The sequence below is a fragment of the Asparagus officinalis genome, chromosome 8, assembly GCF_001876935.1.
Source record: "Asparagus officinalis chromosome 8, Aspof.V1, whole genome shotgun sequence".
Taxonomy (NCBI): Eukaryota; Viridiplantae; Streptophyta; class Magnoliopsida; order Asparagales; family Asparagaceae; genus Asparagus; species Asparagus officinalis.
The window spans coordinates 9,515,049-9,525,019 of NC_033801.1; the positions used below are offsets into that span (position 1 = coordinate 9,515,049).

The 9,971-nt window shown below is 36.8% G+C and overlaps 2 protein-coding genes across 3 annotated transcripts in view; one reads left to right on the forward strand and one right to left on the reverse strand.

Annotated features, from left to right (window-relative positions):
* LOC109822304 (probable protein phosphatase 2C 53) lies at positions 1,160 to 7,315 on the forward strand. Of its 2 annotated transcripts, none has more exons than XM_020388487.1 (5): positions 1,160 to 1,276; positions 1,635 to 2,424; positions 2,885 to 3,211; positions 3,299 to 3,404; positions 6,688 to 7,315. In XM_020388487.1, exons 2-5 carry the CDS (start codon positions 1,744 to 1,746, stop codon positions 7,029 to 7,031), a joined length of 1,458 nt encoding a protein of 485 aa, XP_020244076.1. In that variant the 5' UTR covers positions 1,160 to 1,276; positions 1,635 to 1,743; the 3' UTR covers positions 7,032 to 7,315. The 2 variants fall into 2 exon arrangements, with proteins under 2 accessions (XP_020244076.1, XP_020244077.1); XM_020388488.1 differs by having other exon boundaries at positions 1,170 to 1,276; positions 1,694 to 2,424.
* The window catches only part of LOC109822617 (60S ribosomal protein L18a-like protein), a 6,286-nt gene continuing 4,560 nt past the window's right edge, over positions 8,246 to 9,971 (reverse strand). Inside the window, exons 4-5 of the mRNA XM_020388850.1 lie at positions 8,708 to 8,825; positions 8,246 to 8,580 (exon numbers count right to left, since the gene is read on the reverse strand). Coding sequence (XP_020244439.1) covers positions 8,527 to 8,580; positions 8,708 to 8,825 — 172 coding nt within the window. The 3' untranslated portion in view covers positions 8,246 to 8,526. The remainder of the gene's footprint in view (positions 8,581 to 8,707; positions 8,826 to 9,971) is intronic.

A 9,971-nucleotide genomic window follows, 5' to 3' on the forward strand; every position in this document is an offset into this window, starting at 1 on the left:
TTTGAATCCACGTGGTTAAATTTAATTTGTTACAGTTGGAGGGTGATTTTGTTTATTCTTCTTTTAGGGAATATGCTTGTATGCTCCTTCAGTTTGTTATAATTACTTTTTACTCCTCTTTTTGCCTTAATATTTTGCCCATGTTTTGCATATTTCATTTTTTATCCTTGTGTGCTAAGCTTCAATGTGATTTTGTTCCTCATTTCTCTTTATAAACATAAAGCTAGTAAGATCTCTATAATTACTACTCCTCTTAAATTTAAGAGGTTTACTTTCTCCGTATTTATTTCATGAGTAAATATGCAATTTCCACAATTACTGCTCCTTATAATATATAAACTATCAACTATTTTTTTTATTTTATTTTTAATAATTTCCACAATGCTCTTCTTCTTACAATTATTTTGGCTAATGTGAGTGTATAGATCTCTTTGTACACCCATCTATTTCTCATAAATGTACTTGACGTATTTTAATTTATGAAAATTACTCAATGCATTCCATCTTACTTTATCTATATAAATTAAACCATTTCCTTAAAAATATTTTTAGTAACAGCCTTTTTGTTTGATAGACATGAAATGCCTTTTTAGCATCTTAAAACTTCTAATGAGTTTTTTTCTTCTCCCATTTGGAGATGTATTAAAGAACATGTCTATGCTTAACTAGCTTAGATAATAAAACTATTTATGTATCATAATAATTCTATAGACAAAAAGATGATTCAATAATCTAAAAACATCAAAGAAAATCATTTACAAGAATTACATGGCCTATCATTAGTCATGATTCATCAAATATATAGGAGAATAGCTTAAAACAATTATAAATACATAAAAACTCCTGTTAATGTGGGAAAATTACCCCGAGAAGTACGAAAAGTGAAAGCAAATTTAAGAAGTTGACAAGTACTGATATGAAAAGGTACAGCACCCACTTCAATAATTCACCGATCCGCTATCCCGTTCACAACAGCGTTCACTCGTTTCTCACGTGGTCCCCAGGTCACACCCAACAGAAATCCGCCACGTCATGGTCGGCGGTTCGGTGAGTGCTGGTCGACCACCAAACAGCGGATCACTCCGCCGTTACTTTACGACACCGTCTTCACCTGACACGTGTCCTCTCTCCCCCTCTATCTCCACTCTCTCATGTTGCTCGCTCTTCTTCTTCCTCTTTCCGCTCTTTTATCAGCCCCACTAAAAAATCTGATCCTAGAGAGAGGAAGGAGAGAGAGAGAGAGAGGAAACAAGCAAGATTCCTTTTTGCAACACTGGTAAGTCTCTCTCTCAACTTTCTCTCTCTAGTTTTTTTCTCATATTTATTACAATGGTTAGCAGTTAACACAAGCGCTCTCTCTCTCTCTCTCTCTCTCTCTCTCACTTGCTTCATGTGCTTGAAGTGTGAAAGAGAGGGGACAAAATTAAGAAAAAAACCAAATTTTGTTTTAGTTTAATATATAGAGGCTAGCACGAGTTCCTTCAAACCAAGGGAACTCTGAAGAAAAAGAGGTACCTTTTCTTGTGATTCTCAAACCATCTTGAGATTTCTAAAGATAAGCGTCCTTAATTCCACAAGAAATAGAAAACCCAGTTCTAGATTCATCCATATCTGTTCAATTTTGTGAAAATTAGAGAGGGATTGGTTGATTTTGTGATCTGGGTCATTCCTGTATTGGCTGGTCATGGGGAAGGATCCTATTACGACTCGTGAATCGATTCGGCTGGAGAGGGTTCTAGAGTGATGAAGAGGAGGAGGAGGAAAAGGGAACCTCAATTGTGGAGTGATAGAATATGTGAGATTGTTGATTATTACCTTTCGCCGCAAAAACAACAATTTAAGAAGGGAGAATTGATGGAGGAAATGACCCCGGCAGTTGCTTTGCCATTGGGGATAAGCAACTCAGCGTGCGAAAACCCTATGGATATTGCTTGTCTAAAGTTGATGACCGATACTGCGAGTATGTTGATGCCTGATCCGGAATCACATACTTTAACCTCCGAGAGGAATGACTCATTGGGTGAATCTGAGGAAGTGGATGATATCGAGGTGAAATCCTTACCCGATGATGATGATTCAGGGTCAGTTGCTTTGGATTCGGTGATGGGGAACCCGATTGCAGGCAGTAGCATTGAGCTTGTAGGACCTACATTAAATGCATTGCCATTGGCAATTGTGGAGGAGCCAGAGGTTAAGGGAAAGAAGAGAAGTGTGTATTTGTTGGATTATTTTCCTCTTTGGGGTTCAGTTTCTATATGTGGGAGGAGGCCAGAGATGGAAGATGCTGTGGTTGCGGTGCCTCGATTCTGTGAAATTCCATTGAGGATGGTAGCTGGTGATCGGGTTGTAGATGGATTGGACCCAAGCTCAGTTCTTTTGCCTGCTCATTTCTTTGGAGTCTATGATGGCCATGGTGGCGCTCAGGTTTAGATCTTTATGTTTTGTCAATTTTAAGGCTTATTTTCGCTTTGGTAACCTCGAAGATTACCCATTTTCTCACTTTGATACCCCAAAGATTCACTCTCATTTTACTTGGTACCCTCATCCAGATTTAGTTAGATATTTTGTCAAATTTGTATCACATGCTAAGCATGTGATATTGCTATTGGGAGCATTTGATTGTTTGGATCTCTAGCAATCACGTAAAATGAACTTGAACGTATCATATGCTAAGCACATAATACAAAATTTAAAGAAAATCTAACAAAATCTGAACAGGGCATCAAAGTGAAATGGTATTGAAACTTTGGGGGTACCAAGGTGTTTGAAAAATACTTTAGGATATCAAAGTGAAAAAGGGTATAGTATCAAAGTGAAAATAAGCCGAGCTATAATTTGTTCTTGGTTTGCATATTTCTCATAGAGTGCTTCTTTTATGCTGAAGGTTGCTAACTACTGCAGCGAAAGGATTCATCTGGCGTTGATTGAAGAGCTAGAAAATGTGAAGGAATGTTCGGAAGAAATCAGTGGGGATGGATTGAAGAAGAAGTGGGAGAAGACATTCATTGATTGTTTTCAGAAGGTCGATGATGAAGTGGGGGGAAATGACTATGGTGACCCTCCTTCCGAACCTATTGCTCCGGAGACTGTTGGGTCTACTGCCGTGGTTGCAGTTATCTGTTCTTCGCATATAATTGTAGCCAATTGCGGGGATTCAAGGGCAGTGCTTTGCCGTGGTAAACTACCTGTAGCTCTATCGGTGGATCATAAAGTTAGTTCACCTGCCTTTTCTTTCAGTTTATATTAGATTATGTTTTAATTTTTTTTTCAAGAAATTGATTTGATGCTTACGCTTCAGCCAAATAGAGAAGATGAGTATGCGAGAATTGAAGCAGCAGGAGGGAAAATCATACAATGGAATGGATATCGTGTATTCGGTGTTCTTGCAATGTCAAGGTCAATTGGTAAGTCTATTTTTTTCCTATACACAATAGAGAGTGATTTGCCAAAAGTTAAGAGGTTTTGGTTTACATGATGCCTGATACAAGAATTCCTCATTGAGATGCTGATTTCATGGGAGTAATGCTACATGGATATCTCCCACCCTCGTGGTGGTTGGAGGTATTTGTATCATTTAAGATGTGACTGCTCTAAATGACACGTAGTCTATTGGAATCTGCTTTTAGAAAGTCCACATTTATATATATAATAAAACTATGCATTATGTTAGATAACACTTTTTACATCACTAAGCACAATTGCACAAGTAAAAATGAATGTGAATGTGGATGGTACATGTACATAATATTAGATGCATTAACCAAGGTAACAGAGTTCTTGTTCTGTGGTCCATTTTTTATTTTCTAAAAACTTCTAGGTAGGAGAAACCTTAAAACTTCAAATTTCAATTTAGAATGGAGATAATTATACTCCCCATTTGTAATGTGGATGGGCATTGGTTTAAGATAATACCAGTGAGTGTATTGTGTTCTACGGTTTTTATGAAAGTAAATAGCTCCAAATCAATTGACTTCAAACAGTGGGTTTGAAACATTTTTTTTAAAATAATGTTTACATATAACAATCTAGATATCTATTACCAAAACCCAGATTCTCTTTAGATTATTTATCTGTATTTAATTCCATACGTATGTGTGCATGCGACATCAAACCAGCAATCACTTGGATGCAAATTCTGATGCGATCAGATACAATCCATATCTGGTTGTATCTCTATCAAAAGGTGAAATGGTGGCTAGTTCTGATGGATACTGTTCTAAATCATAGAAATTAATTAACAATTATCTAGGAAACAGGGGATGGTTATCACAAGAAAATGCTTCATCATCATCTGTTTACACAATCTAGAGTTTTTGGGTTTGTTTTTTTAGGGGCACTTTTGTCCTGGCTCATAGAAAATGACTTAAAGTAGAGGTGAGGAATTTTAATATTGTTTGTTGATAAAATGATACGTGTAAAATGTAACATTTTCTATAGTACGCTGCAGAAAGTATGTAGAAAGAAATTTTTAACGTATAGGAAAGCACATGCTTAAGTTTTAGGTGACTTTTTTTCCATTGAGTCCATCCGGCTCCTGAACAAAATATTTGTGATGCTTCACTATGGAACATGCTGTGAAGCTCGTTTTTAAGAACACTGATGACAACTACGTTTATCATGGACTTCTGTAAACATATTTTGGATGTCTGTAGTCATTTATGAGTTTATAGGAGATGAATGAAGTGTTACACAAAGAAACTCAGGTCCTTGCACAAAAAAGATTTAAGGAGGAGGTTTGTGATTAGGTTTGATGGTATAGAGAAGTGCAAGCTCTCATAGGGGAAGATTAATTGTCCGTTCACTTAGTTCATGTGCATTGATAGCTACTATATGCGTAGGCTGTAGAGATAATACCATATGCCCATTTACTCCACATGCCTATTCGTCACAAGTCTTATCATTTGAAGTTAAAGACAGTGATTCCATTCAAAAAATATATGCTTCTTTTCTGGGATTTCTGAGCATGTATCTCTAAGGTCAATGAATTTTTAAGGATAGTAACCCTCAAACTCATCTTTTATGTTCTGTCCTCCAGTTGTTAGAGAATGATTTGAAAAAAAATTTGTGCTCTGACATGGAATTGTTGACTATATCTGATAAATGTTTTAACGTTCTTCAATTTTTATATTCCTATTCCCATCTTCATCTCGTTTACCTTGGTACTTTCTATTGTCTTACAGTTTGTATCAACAATTTGTAAAAATTTTTGTAGTTTCCAGTGTGTGCTTCATACCCTTTACTTCATGAATCTGACTCTTGTAAAATCTCTTGTAACATAAACAGATAAGCATACTCTATACGATTAGTTGGGATTGACCTCCTGTATTATCACCCAATTGTGGATAGATAGTTATGTTTGTTGCGGATAGAACCCCTGTACTATTGCCCAATTGCCGATGGACCCCCTTAGTGATATTTATTTATTTATTACTCTTTTACCTTCAGGATTATTTGTCCAAAAAAAACATTTTCTCTGCGGGTATAATAGAGGGTATAAGAGAGAGAATCACTCAGACGGTCTATCTGCAGTATTTCAGTTCTTGAATGGTATTCATAGTGTTAAGAGTTCTTAGGTAAATGATCAAGATAGTCACGTGGGGGAAAAAAGAACACAAGAAAATTGAAGGGATACTTAAATCAAAACTCTCTTCATAGGCGTTCAGTATTTATCATAAGAAGACTTCATGGAAATATCACGCATCAATCAAATTGAAGCTCCTATCAAACCACAAAAACAGTACCCATATCTTTGTTCTTGCCCTCATCTAGACATTTACCTCCAATTATTGGATTGGTCATTAATCAGAATTTGGATCCTCTTGACTGCAATTAGGGAGTGGAGAATTTACCTCATCAATCCTAATCCTTACCATATTCAGAGGCTATTATGATTTGTCCTGAGCAGAAATTGAGAATTGGGTCAAATCATGAGAGAGTGGCTCACGTCATGATGAATCGCAAAAGCATTGATATTAGTTGACAGTTGAAGAGTCTCTCTGTTATGAATCCATAGCTCTTTAAGTCTAGTTAGGATTCCAAACAAAAACTTGCAGCCTGATAACAAACTGACGCCAGCTTTGGACGAGAGAGGGCATTATATGTAGGAATTCCTATTTTGACCGTTAGTTATTTCCCACTCAAGCAACCAGGTAAAAGAGTATAGATGCAAACAAAAGCAGACAGATCCAGAACTCTGTAAATTCAAACATCCGAATCGAAATGGGGTCACAATATAAAGACCACCTTTAAAGTTCAATTGATACAGACAGCAACCAACTACTTCGGCCTATTTTCTGATGAAATTTTGATTGAAATCCCCACAATGCCCTTAAAACAGACTTGCCGCTGGCCGGGCACATGACATGTCTTCTTAACCAAATCTATTGCATGAATGTCTGTTTCTAAGGCCATTTTGGGGATCTAATGGAAATTCACCAGAAAATATGTCAAGGTGATTACTTGCTATCGGAGCCTCTTTAAAGATGGTTTTTGTATTGATTGAACTCTAAAAGTGGTTTTTGTAGGGTCGCCCTATTTTAAAACTGGTTTATGTGAAAAAACCCTCAGCAATCTTAGACTGCAATATCGAAGATGAACCACAGCTGTTGATATTGCTGTATTCATTTGTGCGTCACTAATCTCAAAACATTCACTTATAACATTCTATCACTATGAAACTTTCTACAGGTGACAGATACCTGAAACCATGGATAATCCCAGATCCGGAAGTCACCGTTGTTCCAAGAACCAAAGATGACGACTGCCTAATTCTAGCGAGCGATGGGTTATGGGATGTAATGTCGAATGAAGAGGTTTGTGATGCAGCAAGAAGAAGAATTGCACTTTGGCACAAAAAGAACGGTATTATCGCATCAGATTCTAGTTTGCGAAAGGGTGAAGAGGCTGATCCTGCTGCTCAAGCTGCTGCTGAGTATTTATCAAAACTTGCTCTTCAGAAAGGAAGCAAGGATAACATAAGTGTAGTTGTGATTGATCTGAAAGCACAGAGGAAGTTCAAGAGCAAATCATGACAGCTCTCAACTGTCATAAATTGGTACACACTATATTAGCACGTGTGCCATTTTTTTCTCTCTTTTGTTATAGATCAATATGTCATTGCGCCCTCCCAACTTTTTGCAAAGAAGAAATGTGGGCATCAAGGATGTAGTTGATATGTTATCCTAAGGTAAGGTGGGAAAATGATCTAGCCACGGTGTTGTAATCTTATTAGTTTGCAACGACCAAATTGATTTTGGTGTTGAATTATGGAAGGATGCTATGTTATTTTTATAACGAGGTATCTGTCTGCATCGTCTATTGGGTGAAATGTAGAAGGTTATAGAGTATGTACTTATGATTGTCATGGAGCATGCATTTGTTTCTGGAAAAAAAAATCTAGGAAATGGGATAAGTTGTCATCTGTTTTTTCTTTTCTTTTTTTTTTCTTCACTGGGATTCTAAATGAGATTCTACCAAATAGAAAACATCACTTTTCCCTAATTAGTGCTGTTTGGGTTTAAAATACTCCCGTGATTTAGATAAATGCATGGGGATACTACACATGCATATGCTTTTGATTAATTCAAAGGGCTTTTGCATCTTTTTTTTTTTACCTAAGTTGATATTTATCATCTTTATTTTTGAAAGCACATTTACTTGCATACATACTTCCTTCACGCCAAACTTTGTTTTCAGCTATAAAAAAAAAATGTGACCTTCCAAAATGCTTTCGCTCAAGCACGTGCAGAGCACGTGTATTCTAATTTATTATAGGAAGTAAGGGTTTTTAAAATATTGATCCCCAAAATCTTTAACAATATGGTATTAGCCCCCAAATCTATCATATTTTGAAGTTGGTTCCCATGTTGATGTAGTCCTAACAGGAGAGGGGTACAGGGAAACAAATCATCAATCTTTTGCTCCCCAGCTAGGTTTCGAGAGTTTTTTTCTTACTTGATCGGGGGGCAAAAGAGGAGGATTGAGGGGAGGTGAGGTTAGGATTTAGGAATTGTGAAGTAGGGTTCGGGAATTTAATAATTGTTATTTTCTGATCATTAAATGGTTTGCGCAGTAGTCTCTTCATGTGGGAAATTATTTAACGCTAAAGATTTTCACCGACCGTTGACTAGCTAAGTCTCCAATAGTGTCCACACGCATCATGGAGGGTAGCTACAGAATAAAGCATGTGACCTATGCTCATATTAGAAGAATTGCATACAAGAAAACTAACATTACAGACTAAGAAAAGCAACAAAACTCTAGTCCTGATATATCATCATATTGAACTTTCATTGCACTAATTATTTCATCAAAATAACGTGGGTCTTTACAGGTAAAATGCAAATACTACGAGCATGATTACATACAAAGCAACTGAACTATACAAGATATACCTCAGTAGAGAAACCCAACAGCACCATACTTTTCTCTGTATCCTCATTTTCTTGCTGCCAACTTTGCGAAGCAACAGGGAAGCTGATCAGGAGAGGAAAGTATGTGGCAAGAACCTGCTTGTAATGGAGAGCACTAGAAAAGAACTACAAGCACCGTGATGAAGATTGCAACAGTGCATACCAGTGCCTACAAAGGAATTAAACAACGGAAAAATAAAGACTTTTTTTTTCCTGCGTATGTGTGGGTTTTTTTTTGTGGGGTTGGGGTTGGGGTTGGGGTGGGGAATTAATGAATCCAAGATAAATAGACTAACCGCGATAGCTGAAGCAGCTAGGCCCCCTCGCTCTCTTGGGTCTCTGCGGTAGTAGTTGCCGAAGTACAGGATTGTAGCATAGTACCACAAGAAAGGGCATAGAAATCCTACAAGAAATCTGAAGAGAAATAGCATTGCCATGAGAAAAGGACGAGGAGGTAGAACGATATAAGAAAGGTCAGGTTTGTTAGGGGTAGATTGTCGAAAGAAAGGGTTAGTAGCAGCTCAGTAGATAATAAATGAGTATCTTCAACATAAATAAGTTGTGGGGGTCTAATTAAAATTAGACTTTGCTAAGACCTATGATCTTTTTGACTCGAGATTCATTCTTGAAGTTTTGAACGCAAAAGGTTTTGGGGATAGATGGATTACATGGATCAAGTCATGTTATAGTCATGTTATATGGAGGTAAATCTGCTGTGTTTTTGAATGGCAACCGAGGAAATGAATTTTTTCTAAAAGAGGGGTTAGACAGAGGGATCCATTATCCCCACTGTTATTTGTTCTTGCTACAGATACTTTTACTTGGATGATGTTACTAGCTGAAAGTCAAGGATTGATCCAAGGATTAGAAATGTTCTATGCTTGCCGTACGTCGACGATACGTTGAATTTTTTGCAAGTCCTATGGAGATCAGATTACCGTTTTGAAAAAATTGCTTTATAGATTTGAAATGATTTCTGGAATGAAAATTAACTTCCTAAAAAGTTCAGTGATTTTTTTAGAGAAACATGATGCGTTGCAACAACAAATAGCTAGAATGATGAATTGCCAAGTCGGCTCTTTTCCTATCACATGCCCAGGTGTTCCTCTTAGACCAAAAAAGCTGTTAAAGGAGGATTAGATTCCTTTTATTGATAAAGTAGAAAGAAGGTTGATCGGATGGAAAGGAAAAACTTTGTCCAAGGGAGGCAGGCCTACTTTAGTTAATTCAGTTCTAGCTGCAATCCCTTTGTTTTGGATGTCAATGTTTTTATTTCCCAAATGGGTGATTGAGAGAATAGATAGAATTAGAAGGAGAATTTTTCGGATAGGTGGGATGAAAAGAATAATGCAAGCAATTTAGTGATTGGAAATTAGTTTGTACAACCAAAAGATGTGGACTAGGGATCTTAGATATACAGGTGATGAGCTTTGTTATAGGTAGATGGCTGTGGAGGTGGTTTTATGATCCTTCACCCATTTGAAGAAATATTCTGACAATTGCTACAGTTTTTTTTTTTTTTTTTTTTTTTTTTTTGTTGGGGGGGGGTTTGAATTTCTT